The 24,663-nt window shown below is 46.9% G+C and overlaps 2 protein-coding genes across 2 annotated transcripts; both read left to right on the top strand.

Annotated features, from left to right (window-relative positions):
• The first annotated feature begins 2,976 nt into the window (after nucleotides 1-2,976).
• On the top strand, nucleotides 2,977-6,004 carry LOC119537801 (glutathione S-transferase P). The gene is made up of 7 exons (XM_037840369.1): nucleotides 2,977-3,100; nucleotides 3,284-3,319; nucleotides 3,568-3,674; nucleotides 3,775-3,862; nucleotides 4,225-4,328; nucleotides 5,497-5,604; nucleotides 5,738-6,004. Coding segments are annotated over exons 1-7 (633 nt in total). The 5' UTR covers nucleotides 2,977-3,099; the 3' UTR covers nucleotides 5,927-6,004.
• Nucleotides 6,005-7,609: 1,605 nt separating this feature from the next.
• Nucleotides 7,610-23,136, top strand: LOC119536564 (glucosamine-6-phosphate isomerase 1-like). Its single transcript, XM_037839425.1, has 2 exons — nucleotides 7,610-7,793; nucleotides 22,622-23,136. Exons 1-2 carry the CDS (start codon nucleotides 7,610-7,612, stop codon nucleotides 23,134-23,136), a joined length of 699 nt encoding a protein of 232 aa, XP_037695353.1.
• The last annotated feature ends 1,527 nt before the right edge of the window (nucleotides 23,137-24,663 follow it).

Raw genomic sequence — 24,663 nt, 5'->3', positions numbered from 1 at the left:
TTCTGTTCAACAAAGGAGAACTTGGACAAAGTTAAAAGAGAGTTGACAGAATAGTAGGTGGTAGCCACAATGTCTAAAGCCAACGATGACCAGGAAGTAGGCAAGGAACCCAATAGAAAATGACAAAGGATTATGAATGGGCAATTTCCAGAAAAAGAAAACAAAATCCAGGAAGCACATGAAGAGATGATGAAAATCTTTGGTAAGGAGAGAGATGCAGCTTTGAACACCACCACCCCACTTTATACTTTACACCTGTTGGACAGGCAGACATCGGGGGGACTGCCAGTGCCCCACGTTGGAGGGGATATGGGGTAGAGTGACTTTTGGTCCTAGCTGGGGAGGGAGAGCTGGCACGGCCATCCTGGCAGCAGGTTGGCTTCACTCGTGCAGATCAAGTGTTCACACGCCTGGCAGGCAACAGCTCTGCTTCTGGGCGCGTGTCCAGAACACCCTTGCCCGGAGGCCCTTAAGGGGACAGGCTCACGGATGTACAGCCCTTTCGGGTGGTGGGTGCTGGGAGGGATGGAGTGGTGTTGGAGGTGGACTAGGGCATGGAAGAGGGGAGCGGGGAGAAAGGTATGCACAAACAAGTATGTACAAATAAGAGGGGACCCTGCAGCCCCACCAACCCCCATCTCCCCTCTACCCCAAAGTCCAGTGCACACAGGGCAAAGAGGCCAGGACTGCCTTGTGGGAGGAGTGGGGGACCAGACAAGTTTCCATGAAGCATGGAAGTCACGGAGGGTACTCAGGGCACAGGGCTGGAGGGTGGGGGGGCGGGGGGGGGATGAGCCCACACACCCCAGTGCAAAGGGGAGGGCAAGGTGGACTAACCTCCGCTCACCAGACTTGGAGAGGTGAGAAGGGGAGATGTGCACGTGGGGCCCCAACATACCCAGGAAAGACCCTGAGTTCAGAGAGGCTGGAGGAGAAGGGAGGGATGTTCCCACAGCGGGCCGCCTGGGAGCCTGGGAGCGTGTGACTGTGGGAGGATGTGCCCAAGTGTGACCCAGTTGTATGTGTGTGTGCGTATGTTTTATCTTTGAAAAGGAGGGAGAGAAGATGTAGCAGAAAGGGAGCTGCCCGGTCTATTGTGACAAGGAAACACAACTGTTTCCTTGCTTTATTTTTCTTTGCATTTTTTTTGGACCTGAGGGAGTAAGTGTGTGTGGTGTGTAGGGGGTGGCATGAGTTCAGGGAAACTCAAGGCCCAGACCCCTTGGGCCGGAACCGGGAGCGTGTTCTAGGGTCCAGACACTGGGTAGACAGGGTGACTCAGCCCATGGGGCCCTCCTAGGGACTGGACTTTACCTGCTTGCTCCAAACAGCACCTGTCTCTGCCCATACCCACCTCTGGCTGGGTTGGTCCCAGAGAGTGCCAGCCCACCCCACCATGCCGGGCCCCACCAGTTGGCAGAGGTGGGGAGCAGCCCCTGTGCTGCTCTTTGGGGTGCTCAGGACAGGCCACTGGACCTACAGTGCGGGCCCCATTAGTGTAGGGCCAGCCTCCTCCCAACCCCGTCCCCCAGGGCTTCCCTGCCTCAAGGGTGCCCAACACCTGCCCCAGGAGGCAGCAAGAAAATGACTGTCTCATTAGCCACTCTAAAATTATCTGATATTGGTGGTGTTTTTTTCAGGCTGCTTCTTGGCCCTGAAGAACCACTGCTTTGAGAGGCTGCAGAAAACAAGGCACGTGCTGCCCCTTCTGGAAGGCACACTTCCCACAGTCACCCAAGTCCAGAAGCTTCCACCCCGATGTGTTTGGAGAACTTGTCTGGGGCCTACCCCAGCCCAGGCCGCCCCGCCTCAGGGCCCCGAGAGCCCGCCGCAGCCTTGGCCTTCTTGGCCAGCTCTGCCTGGGGGATCTTAAAGAACTCCTCACCGTAGCTGAGGCCTGTTCCCTGCTCACTCCCCATCACAGCATGGGGGTGGGGTGGGTGTTGCACCCTTTGCAATTCTCCTTCAATCCTGATGACACCAAGGAACACGGCTCCAGCTCCGTTTGGTGCTCTTGTGTCAGAAACGCCTCTCTTACCCTTGCTAACGCACTTTTAAAATTAGAGGGCAGTTCTCAGTCCAGTGTCCAGCTAGATTTAAAAACCAGCTAGATTTAAAAACGATTTTGTTCTCAATGTCACTATTTTTACAGTGACCTTTTACTTATAACAAAGGATGCCAGTTTTCCACCTGGGAGTTGTGTGAAACAAAGCTCCCCTTAAAACAAGCTTATGCGAGTGGAAGAAGTGAGACAATTTAGAGAACAAATGAGAAGTAAATCGCACCAGGGGTACCTACCTGGCCCCTGGAAGAATCTGGAAGGTGGCAGAGAAATGGCTGCTGTTTATGAAAAATAAACAACTTACAGTGAGAGTTCGGGTGGGAGCGTGTGTCTGTGTACAGGGCAGGTGGGTGTGTGCCCGTGTGCAGCGCCCGTCTGTGTCTGGCCGTCTGTGGGAACAATGTTCCCACAAGGCGCACGCTTTTGTGCACAGTTGTGCGACTGGGTGAACGCCAAGGCGATGCCAGGCTCGGGCGTCTAAGCACGCAGACCCCAGCCCAGCGCGAGTCCGCACACCCTCAGTGGGTGCAAAGCAAATCCCCGCGGGGAGAAAGGCCGGGCGCGCCGGGCTGGGAGGGGCTGCGCGCGCAGGTGTGACTGTGAGCGCGTCCCGGGGACCCTCTGCGGGGCGGGGGCGTCGGGGGCGCCCTCTGCGGGGCGGGGGCGTCGGGGGTGCCCTCTGCGGGGCCAGCGTGAGGAGCCGGGGCGTCGGGGGTGCCCTCTGCGGGGCGGGGGCGTCGGGGGCGCCCTCTGCGGGGCGGGGGCGTCCGGGGCGCCCTCTGCGGGGCCAGCGTGAGGAGCCGGGGCGTCCGGGGCGCCCTCTGCGGGGGGAGCGTGCAGGCGCGCGGACCCAGGCTCTGGGGCGCGGCGGCTGCTGCTGGCGGTCCGGAGCGCGGTGACTCAGCCCCGGGGGCGGGCCGGGGCGGGGCGACCCTTATAAGGCTCGGAGGCCCCTGGGCCGGAGGCCAGAGTTCCGCCGCCGCCGCCGCTGCAGCTGCCTTTCCTGCTCCTGTCCCGCTCGCATCCGCTCCCGCACCAGTGAGTCCGCCCGCGGCGTGGGGCTCCCGGGGGGCCGAGTCCCTCAGCGTCAAGCCGGGGCCCCAGCGGGTCCCGGGATTCCCAGGGGCCCAGGGAGAGCAGGCGGGTGCACAACCCCCCCGCCGCGCCCCCCGAAATACCCCTCTTTCCAAGCCCTAACGGACGTCTCTCTGTCCACACTAGTGCCGCCCTACACCATTGTCTACTTCCCGGTTCGAGGTAAGGGCCCGGGACTGGGAGGGAGGGAGGCGGGCTTGGGGCTGCAGCCAGGGGCCCTCATCGGCCATGCGGAGCCTAAAGGCCAGCTTCTCGCTCCCCTGTGTGGACGAGTCCAGGCCTCCCTCCGTGTGTCGCTGCCTGCAGGCTGCCTAAGGCTAGACAACCCAGCCTCTTCCCCACACCCGCTCAGCCAGGAGCAGACCCGTTTCCCACCCTCCCACCCCCCACGCCCCTGTGTCCCTCCCCAGGGCGCTGCGAGGCCGCGCGCATGCTGCTGGCAGACCAGGGCCAGAGCTGGAAGGAGGAGGTGGTGAGCAAGGATCTCTGGCTGCAGGGCACCCTCAAAGCTTCCTGTGTGAGTGCCTGCTCCTGGGGGGGTGGGGGCTGGGCTCTGGGGGGCTGTGAGCAGGGGGGTGGCCAAGCTCAGCGCCCTCACCGAGCTGTGCCACCCCCAGCTGTACGGGCAGCTCCCCAAGTTCCAGGACGGAGACCTCACCCTGTACCAGTCCAATGCCATCCTGCGCCACCTGGGCCGCTCACTGGGTGAGTCCTGTGGCCACGGGGACCCCGCTTAGGGCAGGGGGATGGGGGTGAATCACCAGCGCCCCCCCCCCAGCACTGACCGGCAGCTCCAGTTGTTTCTGACTGAAATCAAGGTGGACACCACCCCCTTTCTGCAGTTGAGGAAAGGAGTCATGCAGAGGTGACATAACTCGCCCGTGTTTAAGGCCGGGTCTGCCTGTAATCCTCACCCTATGCCAGGCTGCCTCCCACTGGCACTAATCGTGTGCCAGGCTCAACCACATCCTCTTCCCGTCCTCCCAGGCCCTGGCCTGTTAGTGGCCCAGCTTGCAGGTCCCTTGTTGGCCAGGTACCCAGTCATGCCACCCCACCCCCACCCCCAGGACTGTACGGGAAGGACCAGCGGGAGGCAGCCCTGGTGGACGTGGTGAACGATGGCGTGGAGGATCTCCGCTGCAAATATGCTCAACTCATCTACACCAACTACGTGAGTGGGGCCCGGGCCGGGCACTGTGGAACCAACCCAGGGCCTCCTGGACCCTCACACCTCAGTCCCGGTGCCCGGGCTGGGCAGCTCTGTGCTCAGTGCCTGGGGATGGAACACAGACAAGCAATGGGCAGTGACAAAATGGTACAAGGACAGGACACATCCAGCGAGAGGTGGCTGCAGAGCTTTCCTGGGACAGAGGCAGGGGTGGAGGTTGAGGGGTGGAGCAGAGGCAGGTGGGTGGGCTTCCTGAACCAGGCAGAGGAGGAGAGTCCACAGCCACCCCCAGAAGGGGGGCTGGCACTTTCAGAGGCACTAAAGTGTACAGATGTGCAGAGCACATTTCGGGACCTGGGACCAGTTGAGTAGAGGCAGAGTGTGTGTGTGTGTATGCATGTGTGTGAACATGTGCATGTGTGCTAGCATTGTGCATTGTGAAGGTGTGTGTGCACATGTGTGAGTGCATTGTGCAGATGCGTGCATGTATGTGAGCACGTGTGCATTGTGAAGGTGTGTGCACATGTGTACACGTGTGAGTGCATATGTGAACAGGTACATGTGCAAGTGCACGCATGAGCATGTATATATGTGAGTGTATGCATGTGCGAGCATGTGTGTGTTAGCATGTGTGGGTGAGTGCACAGTGCCACCACATGTGTGTGTGGAAGTATGCGTGTGTGAAAGTGTTCACATATGTGGATGTGTGTGAATGCATGTGCATGAGCTTGTACATGAGTGTGAATGTGTGTGAGCACATGTAGGTGAGTGTGTGTGCATGTGTGTATCTGGGTGGCTTAGTTTCAGGAGCTGGAACTGGGGGACAGCAGGCCCCGATCACAAAGGCCTTGAACCAGCTGGTTGGGACCGAGGACAGTGGGCTCCCAACACCAAGGATCTAAGCAGGGCAGTGTCCAAATCTGAGGTCTGGAAGGATCCTTTCAGGGACCCAGCTCTGAGGCTTCTGCAATAATCTGGTGAGACATCATAGTAGGGGTGGAAAGTTGGGCACGGAGAGGAGAATTCACAGCTAAAGTGGATGGGATTTGGAAATGGCTTCAGTGCCATTCACCAAGACGGGGCAAACAGAGGGGTGTGTCAGAGGGGTGAGGCCGGGGCCCGGGCTGGGCAGCACTCAGAGGAGGAGGCTGCATGGTAGCATCTTTGGCAGGAGGCGGGCAAGGAGGACTACGTGCGGGAGCTGCCCAGGCACCTGAAGCCTTTCGAGACCCTGCTGGCCCAGAATCAGGGCGGCCAGGCCTTCATCGTGGGCAACCAGGTGAGCACCCCCTCTTTTTACAGATGGGAAAACAGGTGCAGAGGGTTCACGGGAGCCAGCCAGCAGGGCTCCCGCCTCCCCCCACCCTCGCCTAGCTCCCCGCCTGCTGAGGCCTGGACCCTCTGCCCTGCAGGTCTCCTTCGCTGACTACAACCTGCTGGACCTGCTGCTCATCCACCAGGTGCTGGCGCCCGGCTGCCTGGACGCCTTCCCCCTGCTCTCGGCCTACGTGGCCCGCCTGAGCGCCCGGCCCAAGCTCAAGGCCTTCCTGGCCTCCCCTGAGCACGTCAACCGCCCCATCAACGGCAACGGGAAACAGTGAGGGCTTGTGGGACCTCCAGAGGAAACAGGGGACGCCCACATCCCTTTCCCCAGAACCAATAAAACTTCTAAGAGAGAAGCTGTGCTGTGAGCATTGAGTTTCCTGGGGAAGGGGCTCGGGGACCCTCACCAGCCGGGCTGGGCAGGGGCTGGGGTGGGGAGCAGGTGGGGGACCTGGATACGTGGGTCCTAAAACACAATCAGGGGTGTCTTCCTGGAGCCCTGAATCAGGTCTGTGTTTACTGTACTCCAAAAACAGGAAGTGAAAAATTTTTAAAAGAAACAGAAAGAAAATACCATGGCTTGTGCCCTGGAGGATGGACCCACAGTCTAGAGAAGTGTGGAGATTTGAAGCTGTACATACCCCAGAAAAATATGTTCTTAAATCGAATCCATTCCTGTGGGTGTGAGCCCATTTGTAAGTAGGAGCTTTGGAGGAATTGACTCAGTTAAGGTGTGGCCCATCTCAGCCAGGATGGATCTTAATTCTCTTACTAAAGTCCTTTATAAGAAAATGAAATTCAGACCCAGAGCGAGCAGCCAGAAGCTGACGTCAGCAGAACCTGGAAGAGAAAAGAGAGAGCATGAGCTGCGGCCACGTGCCTTGCCATGTGACAAACTGTGGACCAGGGGTCACCAATAGCCAGAGGCGTGGGGGGACAGCTTCACCCAGAAGATGCCTTGATTTGGACTTTCTTTTAGCCTCAAAACTGTAAGCTAATGAATTCCCATTGTTTAAGCTGAACCATTTCACAGTATTTGCTTGGAGCTTAGAGCAGCCTAGAAAACTAAAACAAGAGAGAGGAAAGACTTAGACAAACATGCTTTCCACTCCGGGGCAGGCCACAGGTAAGAGAGATTCAGGCCAGGTGGTCAGGAGCTGAAGGGACCACTGGCCCGAGTTGGGGTGTAGGCAGGTGTTCCCGTCCTGCATGTGGGGCGAGCTGAGCAGCCCTGAGCTGCCCAGGCTGGGTGAGTCGGAGGGACACTGTCCAGGTGGGGCTCACCTGGCTTCCTGACAAGCCAGGTGTGTCTCCCACCACCTCCTCCTGTTCTCCAACATCCGGGTTGTTAAAGGGCAAGAGCAAACACTGCGGCCTGGGAGAACCGGTGATGGGGCCCCCCAATAGTGAGAGGGGCCAGGCAAAGTGGGGGTATTGGAGGTGTGAGCGGGTCAGGCTGGAAGGACCAGCAGAACAGAACCCCTGTCCCCCAGCGACCAGGGACAGAGGGGCCACGGTGCAGCCCGGTGCAGCCCAGAGCAGCCCGGAGGGGGAAAGGCACGTCTCTGGGAGAGCTCTGTCCAAAGAGGGGATCCCCGCCCCCCATTCTGAGTGAATCTATTATAGAAGGTTGAGACTTGCCCAGAAATGTCACCCGAGGTCCCCTGGAGGGGGTGTTTGTGTCCTGGCAGAGCTGTCCCACCCCGAGGCCTCAGGGATGGTGGTGGCCCATCCCACCGTCTCAGAGCCCCGCGGTCCGGGCCGTCGGTGGCTTCAAGGCCATTCCGGCTCGGGCGCCTGGGTGGATGCCTGCACCCCCTCTGGAAGCACCTGCCCGGTGGGTTTTCAGGCATCTGTTGCCTCGTGACAAACGTAGTGGCTTCAAGCAACAACGACTTATTTGCTCAAGATTCTGTGCGTCAGGAATTCAGGTGCAGCCGGGACGGGCTGCTGCGCGGGGCATGGCGCCACCTGGGCTCGTTCACCTGGCGGCATCAGGGGGCGGGGCTAAGGGCCAGGGGGCGGGGCTAAGGGCCAGACTGAAAGCGAGGGTGGCCGGTGCGCCCAACCCTGAGACCTGCCCCCAGCCCCTGCCAGCCCCCACCTGGCTTCCGGAGCCCGGGCAGGAAGGTTCAAATCCCCCAGGTGGGAGGGGGGGTTCCTCTTGGGAGAAATGGAACTGATATTGGGGTGCCCCAATCCCCTGGTTTGTGTTCAAAAAATCTGTCATGAAGCTTACAAGCCGCCTTCTCACATACAGAACTTTTCATCAGCTTTTGACTGCCCTGCTCCTAATGCAAAAAATATCAGTGGACAACAAATGATTGCCAGATATTTGAGCAAAATCTCTAACATGAAGGAGAGAGACCATAATAAAAGGAAAAAAAAAGGATCCCAGAGAACACAGAGAACATGAAGGGAGCAGAGGAAAACTTCAAATAAATTTCAGTTATTATTGCCAGTGAGATAAGGAAAGATATTAATGCAGACCATAAGAAAGGAATGCTATTAAAAAGAGCAATCAGAGAAAGAGAAAGGACTCTTGGGAATTAAAAAATATGATAGCAGAAGTGAAATTTTTCAGAGGATAAAGTTGAAAAATACAATTAAAAGTAGAGCAAAAAGAAAGGCAAGAAAAGATAAGAGAAAGAGTATTATTTGAGGAGGTTCAACAGCTAAGTTCTAGACAGAGGACAAGAGGAGAGGGCAGGAGAAAAAAAATGGTAGGGAGTAATTACCAATTAAATTATACAATAAAATTTCCCAGGAGTGAAGAACATGAGTTTTTAGACCAACTGTCCAGAACAATGAAAGAAAAAAGACCAAAGACTGATACAAAAAAACAATATCATGAAATTTCAGAGACTCTGGAGATAAAACAAAGATCCTGCAACCTTCCAGAAAGGAAAACAAGCAGAGAAACAGGACTCACGCAAGGATGACGAATTGGGAATCAAATCAGATCTCTAGTGGTGATTTTAAAACATGGCTGCAAATACTTTGACACCCCTCCCCAAAGAGGGGACCTCTTTGTGCCCCCCACTGTGGTTGCCCCTGGGGCTTCCCAGGCTAGGTCAGAGAAGGTCACACAGCTTCTAAATTTTTCTCGGGACTTCTGGGAGTCAACAGCCACGAGGTAAAAAGTCCAGCTACCAGGGAGCTGCCACAGGGAAAGAGGGAGGAGAGAGGAGAAAGAAGGCTTAGCTGTTCCATCTTCCAGATGTTGAGTCTTCCCAACCCAGGCATCCAGATGCCCCTACGGTGACCCCAACTCCAGGTGGGGTTGTTGAGTTGTAGGGTTTCTTTATATATTCTGGATATTAAATCCTTAGCATATATATGGTTTCTGAATGTTTTCTCCCATTCTAAAGATTTTCTCTTCATTTTCTTGATAATGTCCTTTGATGCACAAAAAAATTAATTTTAATGAAGTCCAAATTAAGTATATTTTATTTTGATTGGTAGTTTTTGAAATTTACTATTAGAGCAGTTGTAGGTTTATGGAAAAATCACGCAGAAAGTACAGAATTCCCTTAGATGCCCCCAGTCTATATTTTCTCATGCTTTTGATGTCATATTTAAGAAACCATTGCAAAGTACAAGTTCTTTTTTTAATTTTATTGAGATATATTCACATACCCTATAATCATCCACAGTGTACATCAACTATTCACAGTACCACCAGAATCAACTTTTGAACACTTTCCTTACTCTAAATAATAATAATAATAATAATAAAAGTAAAAGTAAAAAAGAACACCCAAAACATTCTATCCCCCCCCCATCCCACCCCATTTTTCATTCAGGTTTTGTCCCCATTTTTCTACTCATCTGTCCATACACTGGATAAAGGGTGTGTGAGACATGAGGTATTCACAGTCACACAGTCACACCATGTAAGCTACATAGTTATGCAATTGTCTTCAAGAATCAAGGCTACTTGGTTGTGGTTCATCAATTTCAGGTATTTCCTTCTAGCTATTCCAATACAGTAAAAACTAAAAAGGAATATCTATATAGCACATAAGAAAGCCCTCCAGAATGACCTCTTAACTCCATTTGAAATCTCTCAGCCACTGAAACTTTATTTTGTTTAATTTCATTTCCCCCTTTTGGTCAAGAAGATTTTCTCAATCCCACGATGCTGGGTCCAGGCTCATCCCTGGGAGTCATGTCCCATGTAGGGGGGAGGGCAGTGAGTTCACCTGTCAAGTGGGCTTAGAGAGAGGGGCCACATCTGAGCAACAAAGAGGTTCTCTGGGGGAGACTCTTAGGCACAATTATAAGTAGGCTCAGCCTCTCCTTTGCAGCAACAAATATAAGGTCTTGAAGATTTACCCCTCTATTTTCTTTTAATAGTTTGTGGTTTCAGTCCTTACATTTAGGTCACTGATCCATTTTGAGTTAATACTTGTATATGGTGTGAGGTAGGTGTCCACTTTCATTCCTTTTCATGTAGATTTCCACTAGTCTCAGGACTGCTTGTTGAGGAGACTGTTCTTTCCCCAATGAATGGCCTCAATACTCTTGTCAAAGAGTAATTGGCCAGATGGATTTCTGGGCTCTCAATTCTATTCCATTGGTCTACATGCCCATCCTTGTGCCATACCACACTGCTTTTTTGTTTTGTTTTTTTTTCCTGCAATTTTATTGAGATAGAGTCACATACCATACAATCATCCAAAGTATACAATCAGTTGTTCACAGTTTCATCATATAGCTGTGCATTCATCACCACAATCCATTTTTTAACAATACCACACTGTTTTGATTACTGTAGCTTTTGTAATAAGTTTTGAAATCAGTAAGTGTGAGTCCTCTAACTTTGTTCTTATGTTGCAAGATTGTTTTGGCTATTTGGAGTCCCTTGCAATTCCATGTGATGTTGAGGATCAGCTTTTCCATTTCTGTAAAACAGTTTGCTGGAATTTTGATAGAGATTGCATTGAATCTGTAGATTGTTTAGGGTAATATTGACATCCTAATGGTATTAAATCTTCCAATCCATGAATAGGGATGTCTTTCCATTTATTTACGTCTTCTTCAATTTCTTTCAGCAATGTTTGTAGTTTTCAGTGTATAAGATTTTCACCTCCTTGGTTAAATTTATTCTTAGATATTAGATATTTTATTTTTTTAGTTGCTATTGTAAATGGAATGTTTTCTTAATTTCCTTTTCAGATTGTTCATTACATGTATGTTCTAGTTTGCTAATGCTGCCAGAATGCAAAACACCAGAAATGGATTGGCTTTTATAAAAGGGGGTTATTTGGTTACAGTTACAGTCTTAAGGCCATAAAGTGTCCAAGGTAAGGCATCAACAATCGGGTACCTTCACTGGAGGACAGCCTATGGCATTTGAAAAACCTCTGTTAGCTGGGAAGGCACGTGGCTGGCATTTGCTCCAAGTTCTGGTTTCAAAATGGCTTTCTCCCAGGACATTCCTCTCTAGGCTGCAGCTCCTCTTCAAAATGTTACTGTCAGTTGCTCTTGGGGCATTTGTCCTCTCTTAGCTTCTCCGGATCAAAAGTCTGCTTTCAAATGCCACCTCCAAAATGTCTCTGTAAGCTGCAGCTCCTCTCTCAGCTCCTGTGCGTTCTTCCAAGTGTCCGTCTTGGCTGTAGCAAGCTCGCTCCTTCTGTCTGAGCTTTTATAGGGCTCCAGTGAACTAATCAAGGACCATGCAAAATGGGTGGGGCCACACCTTCATGGAAATTATCCAATCCGAGTTATTGCCTACAGTTGGGTGGGTCACATCTCCATGGAAACACTCAATCGGAGAATTACAATCTAATCAACACTAATACATCGGCCCACACAAGGCTGCACCAAAGAACATGGCGTTTTCTTGGGAATACAATACACACAAACCGGCACAATGTGTATAGAAGTGTTTTTATGTTTTTATATCTTTTCCAACAGCATTTTCTAGTTAGTTATCGATTGTGAACAGAACACTATTGACTTGCCTTTACTGATTTACCGATTTATTGATTAACTGGAACTCTTAATGAACTCTACTACTATAAAAGTTCATCCATTGAAGCTCTTCTATTTTCTGTGCCAATGATCATATCGTCAAGAAATAATGAGAGTCCAGTCTCTACCTTCCAAATATCAGATGCCTCATTCCTTTTTCTTGTCCTGTTGCACCACCTAGGAGCATCAGGAGAATGTTCGAGAGTGGCAATAGTAGCAGGCTTCCTTAGTGGTGTGTGATGGGAGTGTGACAAAGTTTGAGATGAATGTGCCCAATTCTGCTTGTTAGACTTTTTTTCTTATTTTTAGTTCATATGCCTTTAGATTTCCTTAAGCCAGCAGTTTTCACTGGATTCTTAGAAACGGAATCCTTGTAAGTGGGTTTCTGATTGTGTTCCCCTAATTATAGTAGTTGCTTGCGAAAATAAAATCATGGACAGTCTGCAGAAAAGAATGTTGATGCAGGTGAAATTCTAAATAACACCTTAAAACCTTCTTAGGTAAAGCTAGCTCTCACATGAGTGTACCTCCTCCTCTCTCTTCTATCATCTCGTATTGCCTTATTTTACCCTATACTCGTCTCTGCCTCCCAAAATCAAAGATGTCTTCCATGGCATTCTGAAGGATGTAACTTTTGCCACCAAATGGCTCTTTTTTTACAAACTGAGTGTACTGGTAGTTCTAGGTAATAAAATATGAACTAGAGCCTGGCTTGTTTGCATAGACATCCCTTGTAAATGTGCCTCTCTTCCTTGTCAGGCATGAAGGCAAAACACATTGAGAACTCTGGCCTATTCCTTATATTTAAAAAATGTGTCCGTGTGACAACTGTCATAGCAACCAGTAAGTATAAGGTTTACTGAGGCTTTTGGAGAAAACTTGATTATATTAATGAAACTCCCTTTCATAAGCTCGGTTTTATCAGGAAGGAGTGCTCAATTTCATTGAAAAGATTCTTTTTCTGCATCTATTGAGGTGATCATATTGTTTTCCTTCATTAATCTGTCATTAATTCATCAGTCACTTCTCTAACCTATATTTTGAACTATTCTCCACCTAAAGGGGTGACCAAGAGCACAGATCTCAGCCAGTCTGGACTAAATCCTGGGTCCTACCACTTACCAGCTGTTACAGTTTGCTAATGCTGCCGGAATGCAAAACATCAGAAATGAATCGGCTTTTATAAAGGGGGTTTATCTGGTTACACAGTTACAGTCTTAAGGCCATAAAGTGTCCAAGGTAATGCATCAACAAAGGGTACCTTCACTGGAGAAAGGCCAATGGCGTCTGGAAAAACCTCTGTTAGTCGGGAAGGCACGTGGCTGGCGTCTGCTTGCTTCCAGGTTGCGTTCCAAAATGGTATTCTCCAAAATGTCTGTGTCAGCTTCCAACAGCCATCTTCAAAATGTCTGTCTCAGCTACAGCTAGCTGTAAGCTCCTTGTTTCTGAGCTTTTATAGAGCTCCAGAGAACCAATCAAGGCCCACACTGAATGGGTGGGGTCACACCTCCATGGAAATTATCCAATCAGAGCTATCACCTACATTTGGGTGGGTCACATCTCCATGGACACAACCTAATCCAAAGTTTCCAACCCAATCCATACTAATACCTCTGCCCCTACAAGAAAGCATTAAAGAATATGGCTTTTTCTGGAGGACATGATATATACAAACTGGCACACCAGCTGTGTGGCTTTGGGTACATTCCTTGACCTTTTTGTGCCTCATGGGGTCATTATTCTGGTTAAATCAATAAAGCCCTGAGAACAGGGCCTGGCACATAGTAAGTGCTTGCTACTATCAATTTTTATTATTCTGAGAATAAGTGTCTGTTGGTCATGATGTCATATTCTTTTACTGTACTGCTGGATTTGTTTTGCTAATATTTTATTTACTTTTTACATCAATGCTCATAATTGAGGGTGGCCTATAGTTTTATTTTCTCCTGTGGATCTTGTTCAGTTTTGATTTCAAGGTTACATTAGTCCCTTAAAATGAGGTGGACTACTTTCCACCTCTTTCTCAACATTGGAAGAGTTTGCCGAGGGTAAACATGATTGGTTTCCTGAAGCATGACTAGAACTGGAGCCTCTGCTTGGGGGTGATCTTGTCACTGATTTGATTTATTTTATGGTTGTCTATTTCCTTGAGCCAGTTTGGACAACCTGTATTTTTTAGAAAATTTTCTTGATGGATTGTTCCTTTTTCTAAAATGACATACTCTATGTCTCTTGCGGTGGTTTGAAGCTGTATGTATCCATGAAAAACATGTTCTCAAAGTTAATCCATTCCTGTGGGTGTGAACCCATTGCAAGTAGGACATTTTGATGAGGCTACTTCAATTAAGGTGTGACCCACCTCAATCAGGATGGGCCTTACCTATTACTGGAGTCGTTTATATAAATGGAATGAATACACAGAGACAGAGATAGAGAGAGATAGAGAGCACCACAGAAGCAAGAAGCTGAAATCAATGAAAGAAGAGAAGGGAGAGACCAGTAGACACTGCCATGTGCTTTGCCACTGACAGAGGAGCCAAGGATCGCCAGCAGCCAGTCTTCAGGAAGAAAGCATCACCCTGATGATGCTTTGATTTGGACATTTTCCCAGCCTCAAACCATGAGTGAACAAATTCCCATTGTTTAAGCTGACCCATTTCATAGTATATGCTGGAGAAGTCTAGGAAACTAAAACATCTCTTTTAATGATTTTTCCTTGAAGTCTATGTTCTCTGATATTAATGTTTCATAAGCTTTCTTTTTCTTTGTATTTGGTAAATCTTTCTCTGTCTCTTTATTTTTAATCTTTCTCTCATTTTAGGAGTATCTCTTGTAAACAACATCTAACTAAATTTCATAATGTTTTATTTTAATCTGATCATGATGTTTGTCTTTTAAAAATAGAGTTTGACCTGTTTACATTTATTATTATTGTCATTGGAGTTTATACCTGCCATATTATATTGTTTTCCATTTAGCATTCTTTCTCTTTATTTTTTCTTGTCTTCTGTTGACTTCCTTGAAATGTCTTTTTTTTCTTTCTTTCTTCCCCATTATTTGGAAGGTATACATTTAATTCGTATTTTTAATGATTATCCTTAAATTTTTAACAATCATACTTAAACTTCTTTTATCCAGCAAAATCTAATTAATATCTCTATCCTCCTCCTGAACATGGAAAAAACAAAACAAAAACACAGCACAGTGCTTCTGTCTGCACTGCCTACCCTCCCGAGTTCCACCCTGCTGCCTTCCATGTTGGCCCTGTTCGTGACCCAGCAGAGCATTTCTGGCCCCCTGTTTCATGCTGGCAGTGGGGAGCTGGCCTCTGCCCAGGTGGCTCTCAGCTTTGCTCTCCATCCCTGGGCTCAGATAAAGCCTGGCCCCAAGTCCTGTGTGCTCAGCTGGCTGCGTTCCTACTTCCTGGCTAAGATACAGGGCTTCAGCCTTGAGTTTCTTCCCAATTCTTTCCTTCTGCAAGAGTCTTATTTCAAGTCTGCACAGAATTTCCTTTTGCATTTCTGTATGGCTGAGATTCCATTATTAATTTTTTTTTTCTTCTCTGACTTTGATGTGTTTGAGAAGGATAGGATGGATTTCAGGGTGTACTCTACTAACTGAACTGGAAATCTCTCTGTTTTGTTTTGTTTTGTTTTCTTTTTTCTTTCTTTCCCATAAGTTTAAACTTAGGAAAGTAAAGCCTGATCAGTCACAGCGGATGGGCACCCCTAAGGATAAGGTGAATGTATTTGGGGCAAACAACCGAATAAATGACACACCTGGCCCAAGTCTGGGTGGGTCACAGGGTCCATCTCCCTGCTCACCCAGCTCAGGTGCCCTGGCATGTGTGGTAGGCTCCCCATGTCCTGGTGTGAGAGCCACTCCCTGTAATCCAGCTGGTGTGTGCAGGTCCCTCTTTGGCTTGTGCTGGTTCTGAAGCACCAGCCATCATCTGTGTTTCCATCAAGGAGGCTGGTAAAGACTCAGCCAGGCCTAGATCACGAGCACCAGAAAGGCCCCTCAATCCATCCATCCTGGCACCTCCTTGGCTGGAGACCAACTGACCAACAGTGTCCTCGACAGACTCATTTTCTCAATCTTAATCCTCAACCCTGTGGGTGTGAGCCCATGGTAAATGGGACCCTTTGAACATGCTATTTTCCGTTAAGCTGTGGCAAACAGAACCAGGGCGAGCCTTAACCCAGATTACTGGACGCCTCATAAAGAGAACCCGGAAGTCACAGAAGCAGAAAGGAGAGGACATCTCCATGTGATGGAGGCAGAAACACAAGCCAAGACCTCAAGGATTGCTGGCAGTCAGCCCTAGAACACTACAGTCATCAGAGAGAAAGCAAGTCTTGCTGATATATTGATTTTGAATTTTTTTAGCTTCAAAACTGCGAGCTAATTCATTCCTGTTGTTTAAACCAACCTGTTGTGTGGTTTTCCTGATAGCAGCTCACCAAACTAAGACACCAACATTCAGATACCTGTGGATCGAGTCTGGATCTGTGGAACATCTTCATGGAGCTTGTGCCAGTTTGGATGTATTATGGCCCCCAAAATGCCATTATCTTTGATGCAGTCTTGTGGGGGCAGATTGATTAATCTTTGTTATTAGGGTGTGACCTTCTGATTGGATGTTTCCATGGAGATATGACCCACCCAATTGTGGGTGATAAATTTGATTGGATAATATCCATGGAGGTGTTATCCCACCCATTCAGGGTGGGTCAGAATTAAATCACTGGAGCCAATATAAACGAGCTGACAAACAGAAGGAACTCAGTGCAGCTGTGAGTGACATTTTGGAGAGCAGCTACAGCTAAGAGGGGACAAAACGCCCCGAGAGCAAAATTTTGGAGCATGCCATTTTGAAACACAACCTGGGAGCAAGCAGATGCCAGCTACGTGCCTTCCCAGCTAACAGAGTTTTTCCGGACGTCAATGTCCTTTCTCCAGTGAAGGTACTCGACTGTTGGACACTTTCTAGCCTTAAGACTGTAACTCTGTAACCAAATAAACCCTCTTTATAAAAGCCAATCCATCTCTGGTGTTTTGCATAACCGGCAGCATTAACAAACCACAACGGTGGTTTGCCATCCTCAAGTCCTGCTTTGGAGTCCTGCCCACACCCCTTTGTCCCTTAACACAAAACTGTTGGTTTCTTCTTTTTCTCCCAGTTTGGGATGAGGGACACCAGGAAGCGTTTACACACCCCTTTGACGAATCCCAATCCTTTGAAATGTGAAACTCATCTTCCCCATTCCTCAAGGGTTCAGTTTGTAGAAATGCCAGGCTCTTGTAAATCAGCAAGAAGGAAATCTAAAACCCGTTGAGTTTTTATTATTAGAAACAGGTTAAGCTATTTGTCTTCTGTAATATTTTCTTCCTCCAGTGGCCGCTTTGTGCCTTGCGAAGACAATTTCCTCCCAATGTACACAACGCAGAGCCACAGAGGATGGACGGACAGGGGCTCCATTCCTGCAAGGGGTCATGACCCATCGCCAGAATTTATGGCTTCCTTCCTCCGTCATCCATCCTGTGTTCCCCCTGCCTCCAGCCAGCACCCCGGGGGTGTTTACCGGGTGAGTGACAGTATCATAAAAATGTCATGGCTCTCCCAAATTAATCCATAAATTCACTGCAGCTTCCAATCAAAATCCCAACAGGACTCCCCAAAGAGCTGGGCAAGCTCATTCTAAAATGTGTATAGAAGGAGAAACGGTCAAGAACAGCAAGCCAGTTTTGAAGAAGAACCAGGTAGGGGGACCTGCCCTGTCAGATATCAAGATTAATCATGAAACTACAGTAATTGAGACAAATGGACCGATGGTTCTGATATATGCTGTTTATTTATCATAACTTGCTAGATTTCCTGCAGTTCGGGTTTTGTCATCTTTTTTTGACTCAAGTCATTTTAAGAGAGATTTATAAATGTATGGATGTTAGGATCTACTTCTTTCCTGACTTTATTATTAATTTCTAGTTTATAATGAGAGATTGAAGCCTGTTCTCGCTGTCTCTCTAGAATGTTCCAAAACTCTATTTGTGGTATGATTTATGGTTATAGTAAATGTTCCAAGGGCAATTGAGAGGATAGCTCCTTCTCTGTTTTCAGTTTGCAGGGTTTGAAATTTGTCTTGTAGAGCTATCAAAGTCCTTGTCTCCCCAGCCACTTTTGCTTTATGAGTGTCGGGTATGTTATTTGGTGCAGAAAAGCTCCTATCTGTATTTACTTTAGATGTCTCCCACTTTCATGAGAAATGGACTACATTTTTTCTTTGCATGCTCTTTGTGGATTTGGAGGGATTCTGGAAGACTAGTGAGAACACCAACTCAACCATTTTAGCAACAAATCTCCCATTAGACATCGCCAATATTTCATCTGAATTTATCATTTATCTGAAAAATGATGGCAATCTTTGTACAATAGAATTTAATTTTAATGTAGTCAAGTTCATTCATTTTGGGAACTTGTTTAAGAAATTCTTCCCCAAACCTCCTATTTTTTTTCTGTTAGTATTACACTTTTCCCTTTCACGTGTAGGTCTTTAATCTATTGCAGGGTTACTCAACCTCAACTCTATTGACATTTGGGGATGGATAATTCCTCGTTGTGGGGACTGTGCTGTGCATTGTAGGATGTTCAGCAGCCCCCCTGGCCTCTGTACACTAGAAGCCAGAAGCACCACGCAAGTTGTGACAATACAAATATCTCCAGACGTTGTCAAGTTTCCCCTGGGGAACAAAATCACCCCAATTGAGAATCACTGATCAACCTGGAACTTAAGATTGTATATGGTGTGAGATAAGGATCCAGAAATTTTTCTCAATATGCTGATTCAGATTTACTGATACTACTCACTAACACTTTTCTAACTGGTTTATGATGCCAATGCTGTTATATACCAAGTCCATGTAAATGCATAGGTGTGTTGTTGTATGTCATCCTGGGTACAGAGATAACGCACATTTCCCAGCCCCCTTGTATCCAGATGGGGCAGAAGTGAAGGACGTCACATACAGGCCTGGGCAGTTGAAAGTAGATGTGTCTTCTCCACACATTCGACCCTACCCCGCTACTTTCCAAGGACAACTTAGAGGTTCCACGTTGAACACGGCTGTACCACAAGGTGCCCAGTAGAGCCACTTGGCTGAGGATATCTTCATTGGACTTTTTTTTTTTAACCCAGCCTGACACTTATTCATTTATTAGAGAAGTTGTGGGTTTTTCACTGGACTTTTCATTAGTGAGAAATGCACCAATTGTGTTAAGTTGCTATGGTTTGAGGATGTCTTTTTGCAGCAACTAGCTTATTATCTGTTCCAGTTTGCTAATGCTGCCCTTTTGCAAAACACCAGAAATGGATTGGGGTTTATTTGGTTACATAGTTACAGTCTTAAGGCCATAAAGTGTCCAAGGAAATGCATCAACAATGGGTACCTTCACTGGAGGATGGCCAATGGCATCTGGAAAACCTCTGTTAGCTCAGAAGGCACATGGCTGCGTCTGTTTGCTCCCAGGCTGTGTTTCAAAATGGCATTCTCCAAAATGTTGCTCTTGGGGCCTTTGTCCTCTCTTAGCTTCTTCAGAGCAAAAGTCTGCTTTCAGTGGCCATCCTCAAACTGTCTCTCATCTGCAGCTCCTCTCTCAGCTCCTGTGCATTCTTCAAAGTGTCCCTCTTGGCTGTAGCAAGCTTACTCCTTCTATCTGAACTTTTATAGTGCTCCAGTGAACTAATCAAGGCCCACGCTGAATGGGCGGGGCCACACCTCCATGGGAATTATCTAATCAGAGTTATCACCTACAGTTGGGTGGGTCTCATCTCCATGGAAACACTCAATCAAAGAATTCAACACTAACATGTCTGCCCACAAAAGATTGCCTCAAAGATAATGGCATTTTGGCAGACATAATACATTCAGACTGCACAATATCCTAACTAATATTCTGTGCCTTCCATCCTTTTTATTACTATAGCTTTGTAATATGTCTTGATATCAGGAAGGATGAGCCCCATTTTTTTCTCCTTTTTCAAAATTATCTTAGCAAATCCTAGACTTTCATTTTTTCATTAAAATTTTTAGAATCAATTTTTTCAAGTAACCTTTCAATATTCTGCTGTATTTATAATTGGAATTGTATTAGATTTATAGATTACTTTGGAGGAATGCACATTTTTACAATGTTAACTCTCCTGTTTACTGATATGGAGTCTTTTTCCATCTATCTTTGTTCTTTTTTATGTACATTTGTAGAGCCGTTTTTAAATTACCTTTTATTTTTATCAAGACTATATATGTAAGGGATTGTGGGAAGAGGGCAGAGTAGAAAGCCTCAGGAATCAGTCCCTCCACCAAAAACAGCTATTGAACTGGCAGGAACTGCTGGAATCAACTATTTTGAAACTCTGGACTTTCATGGAACACTATGTAGCATCCAGGGGAAAGCTAGAGGAAGAGACTAGTAAATTTCAGTAAATATTGGTGAATTTCACCCGTTGGGCAGCAGCTACCATCTCTCATCCCACAACGCATGGCAGGCAGCAGTGGGGCCTGCAGCCCGGGCTCCTGGGGCAGCTTGGTGGGCTACAAGGATCTAGGCTTCCAGGGGGTCCCAATAAGATGAACAATTTCTCATCAGAAACCATGGAGGCCAGAATACGTGTAATGGCATATTTAAAGTCCTTAAAATAAAAAAGCAAACTGTCAACCAAGAATATGTCTGGCAAAATTGTCTTTCAAAAATGAAGGAGAAATTAAGACATTTTCAGATAAGCAAAAGCTGAAAGGGTTCATTGACAGAAGACCTGCCCTATAAGGAATCTAAAAGGAGTCCTTCAGGCAGAAATAAAAGGTCACTAGACAGTAACTCAAAGCCATACAAAGAAATAAAAGAACACTGGTAAAGGTAACTACATAGGTAAATATAAAATCCTGTATTACTGTACTTTTGGTTGCAACCGCTTTTTTCTTCCTTATATGACTTAACAGGCAAATTTGTAAAATAACATTTAAAATCTATGCTAATGGGTATACAATGTATAAAGATGTAATCTGAGATAAATAACAATATGAAAGGGAAGGGACAGAGATACATAGTAGTAGAGAGTTTGTATTCTACTGAAACCAAGTTGGTACTTGTTGAACCATGTTGTTATTAGTTTAAGATGCTAACTGTAATTACAAAGGTAACCACTAAGAAAATAACTAAAAAATACAGTTATTTTATACTGGTTTGAAGCTGTCATGTACCCCAGAGAAGGCCATGTTCTTTTAACCCATCCTTGTGGGTGTAGACCTATTATAGGTGGGATCTTTTGATTAGATTGTTTCAATGGAGATGTGACCCACCCAATTCAAGGTTGACTTTAATCCTTTATGGGAGTCCTTTATAAGAGGATAAAGGACAGAAAAAAGCTAGAGAGCTCAGAGAGAAAAAAACGCTCATAGAAGCCAAAAGAGCCACTGAAGCCAGAATCTGAAAGCAATGAAACCTGGGAGAGAAGGACCAGCAGACACCAGCCATGTGCCTTCCCATGTGACAGAGGTGTCCCAAATGCCAGCAGCCTTTCTTCAGAGAAGGTATCCTCCCGTTGAAGCCTTAATTTGGACATTTTCATGGCCTTAAGATTATAAAATTACAAGCCAATAAACTTCCTTTGTAAAAGCCAAGCTATTTCTGGTATATTGCATTTCGGCAGCTTCAGCAAACCAAAACAGGAATAAAAACGGTACATTGGAAAAAGCAATTAAAAAAAAAAAAGTAGTAATGGAATAACTGAGGTACAAAATGCATTCGAGACATGCAGAAAACAAAACAAAGAGCTAAATGGCAGAGGTAAATTCATCCTTCTCGGTTATTACTTTAAATGTCAATGGATTAAAGTCCCCTAATAAACGTCAGAGATTGGGAGACTGGAGGCAAAAGTGCGATCCATCTACATTCTTTTGTGCCAGTTTGGATATATTATGTTCCCCCAAAAGACATTTTAATCCAATTTTGTGGGATATTTGTATCGGGTTGTTTCCATGGAGATGTGACTCACCCAACTGTAGGCGACAATTTTGATTAGGTATATCCATGGAGGTGTGGCCCCACTCATTTGGCGTGGGCCTTGACTAGTTTACTGGGGTCTTTTAAAAAGAGCCACAGAGGCCCAGACACTTGCTGACACTGATGCTTAGACATTTTGGAGAACGCCATTTTGAAACTCAACCTGGGAGCAAGCAGACGCCAGCCACGTGCCTTCCCAGCTAACAGAGGTGTTCCTGATGCCAATGGCCTTTCTCCAGTGAAGGTACCCTAGATGCCTTAGTTTGGACACTTTCATGGCTGTAGAACTGTAAATCTGTAACCAAATAAAGCCCCTTATAAAAGCCAATCCATTTCTGGCATTTTGCATAATGGCAGCTCTAGCAAACTGGAACAGCTATCTATGAGAGATTCACGTTAGGTACGAAGACACAAAGTGGTTGAAAGTAAAAGGGTAGAAAAAGATATTCCAAACAAACAGTAATCAAAAGAGGGGCTATGTTACTTCAGACAAACCAGATTCTATGTAAAAAAAAGATTACAAGTAACAAGAAGGATGTTGTAGATTGATAAGAGGTTCAATCCAACCAAAAGACATAATGATTATAAACATATATGCATCTCACAGCAAAACCCAAAATAGATGAAGCAAAAATGGACAGAATTGAAGGGAGAAATAGGTAGCTTTACAGTAATAGTTGGAGACTTCAATGCTCAACTTTCAGTAATTGATAAAACATATAAACAGAAGATCAATAAGGAAATAGAAGACTCAAACAACACTATTAACCAGTTAGATCTAATGGGCAGATACAGAACTCTCCACCCAACATCAGCAGAATATGCATTATTCTCAAGTGCATATGGAAACTTTCCCAGGATAGACCACACAGTAGGCCACAAATCAAATCTTAAAAATTAAAAAATATTGAAATCATACGAAGTGTCTTTTCAGACTACAATGGAATAAAGCTAGAAACCTTTGACGAGAAGATCACAGCTGCAGGCGGGATGGAGCTGTTTGTTGGAAGCATAGGCCCTGATGAACACATCACCTTCAATGAACTGGGCTCCAATATGGTGTACAGGACCCATGTGAAGACGTTGGCCATGGACACCAGCCTGGCCAATGCTAGGTTCTTCAATGGAGATCTCACCAAGGTGCCCACCATGGCCCTGATGGTGGGTGTGGGCACCATCAAAGATGCTAGAGAGGTGATGGTCCTCATCACGGGTGGGTATAAGGCCATTGAGGAGGGGGTGGGCCACCTGTGGACCGTGTCTGTCTTCCGGCAGTGTCCCCACACAGTGTTTGCGTGTGACGAGGATGCCACCCTAGAGCTGACAGTGAAGACCACCAGGTATTTCAGAGGTTTAATGCTTGTTCAAAACAAGTTGGCGGACCCTTGCACAGTATCAAAGAGAAGGAAACAGAAAAGCCAGTCTTCCAAGACACCATACCGTGATTAGCCTGTGCTGCACCTGGTATCAAGTACCTCGCAGGGATGGGCAGGTTCTTCTGGAAGTGGCCTTTAGAATCAAATTGTATTTCTTTAATCTAGTATTATTATTCCAGGTAAGTGGGTGAACCTTTTGTTCTTGGCTATGAGGCTTGGAGCCTAGCCCTACGGCTTGGCTACTGGGAGAATGACTTTTGTAACCTGTTCTGATTCAGAAAAATAATCTGTGAAAAATGTGCTCCATCATCTTGGTGTCTGCTGCACTTAGGTTAGGAGTTTTTAATTCTTTATTCTGCCTCTGACACTGTTGACGTGAACAACACACTCCCTTCAGGAACCTCTATCATTTCATGCACTGACTCTCAACAGAGAGGGAATTCGGGGCTTGTGCATCCCGGACAGAAGCCTTTTGGAGACTCTTGAGAACCTCTTGAGCAGGCCTGCCATCTTGTTTGAGAATCACTGCCCTAGATTGTCTAAAATAAGTATAGGGAAACAGTTCCTCTGGTCAGTAACAAGTGCCATGGAAGGAAAACTTGCTTCCTTTCTTCCTCCCAATTTTTTTGTTTTTTTTCCCCTGCTCTCAGAGCTGACCTTTTGTGAACCTGGAGGACTCCTTGGGGGAGGATTTGAACGGTGGGGGCAGGAGGGTGCCAAAGAGAAAGTTTTTGCTGATGAACCCAGAGCCCCAAAGGGCCCAGCCACTTCAAACTCCTCTCCCTTAGGGACCCTCCAGCAGCAGAGCCCTGTGTTTTTGTTCTTAGGTTCACCGTGGCTCTTCTCTTTAACTGTACACTCGTTAAAAGGTAGGAGGTCCATTGGGGCCACAGACTCTGGCTTTCAGTCAAGGTGACAAGCAGTTCAGGTGTGAGTTTAGATATAAAACATGAGAGACACGCTCTCCTGCTCCCATAGGAGCTGAGTGCCAGGATGACATACCAAATGCTTCTAAAGCCCCCAGTGGCAGTCCCCTGCCCTTCTAAGGCCCTCTCGGGCTCACGGTGAGCTCTGTTTCCAGAGCACTGGGAAGTACGACCCCTTTGTCCGTTTGTCCTCACCCCTTGTTCGTAAGCTGAGTCTATTGCTCTGCCTTCCTTTTACTCTCTGAAGGCTTGGTGGAGAGGATGATGCCTTGTCCTGCCTGTCTTTGTGCCTATTTGCAGCCGCTGTTGCCTCTATTTCTAGGAAACCCCCTGGCTCAGGCCTCTCCTCTAGTGCCATATTTGGTGTCACTTCAGTTCAGTTCTGTCTGAAGCTTTTATACATGATTGTTGCTGTCATTCTGTTTTAAGCTAATGGTTCAAAGAACTTGTTTACCATATGATGTTTTCTATTAAATCCAGTATTTAAAAAAAAAAAAGAAAGAAAGAAAGAAAAATAAAGAAGTGACGTGTTAGTACATGCTAAAACATGGGTGAACCTTGAAGACATGTTGAGTGAAATCAGCCAGGCACAAAAAGCAAATATTGTATGTTTATCTTAGATGAAATACTTAGCATCAACAAATTCACAGAGACAAAGAAAACAGAATAGCAGT

Source organism: Choloepus didactylus, chromosome 6 (genome assembly GCF_015220235.1).
Source record: "Choloepus didactylus isolate mChoDid1 chromosome 6, mChoDid1.pri, whole genome shotgun sequence".
In the NCBI taxonomy this organism is placed as follows: domain Eukaryota; kingdom Metazoa; phylum Chordata; class Mammalia; order Pilosa; family Megalonychidae; genus Choloepus; species Choloepus didactylus.
The sequence above is the reverse complement of the archived record's forward strand: the minus strand, read 5'-3'. Positions and strand labels throughout refer to the sequence as shown.

Bases quoted from the DNA above. Each gene is read 5' to 3' on its own strand.
- LOC119536564 (XM_037839425.1), top strand. From the start codon at position 7,610: ATGGCGCCACCTGGGCTCGTTCACCTGGCGGCATCAGGGGGCGGGGCT. The intron at 7,794-22,621 runs GTGGGAGGGGGG...GTGTCTTTTCAG, and splicing joins GGAAGGTTCAAATCCCCCAG to ACTACAATGGAATAAAGCTA.
- LOC119537801 (XM_037840369.1), top strand. The intron at 3,675-3,774 runs GTGAGTGCCTGC...TGCCACCCCCAG, and splicing joins GCACCCTCAAAGCTTCCTGT to CTGTACGGGCAGCTCCCCAA. The intron at 5,605-5,737 runs GTGAGCACCCCC...TCTGCCCTGCAG, and splicing joins CCTTCATCGTGGGCAACCAG to GTCTCCTTCGCTGACTACAA.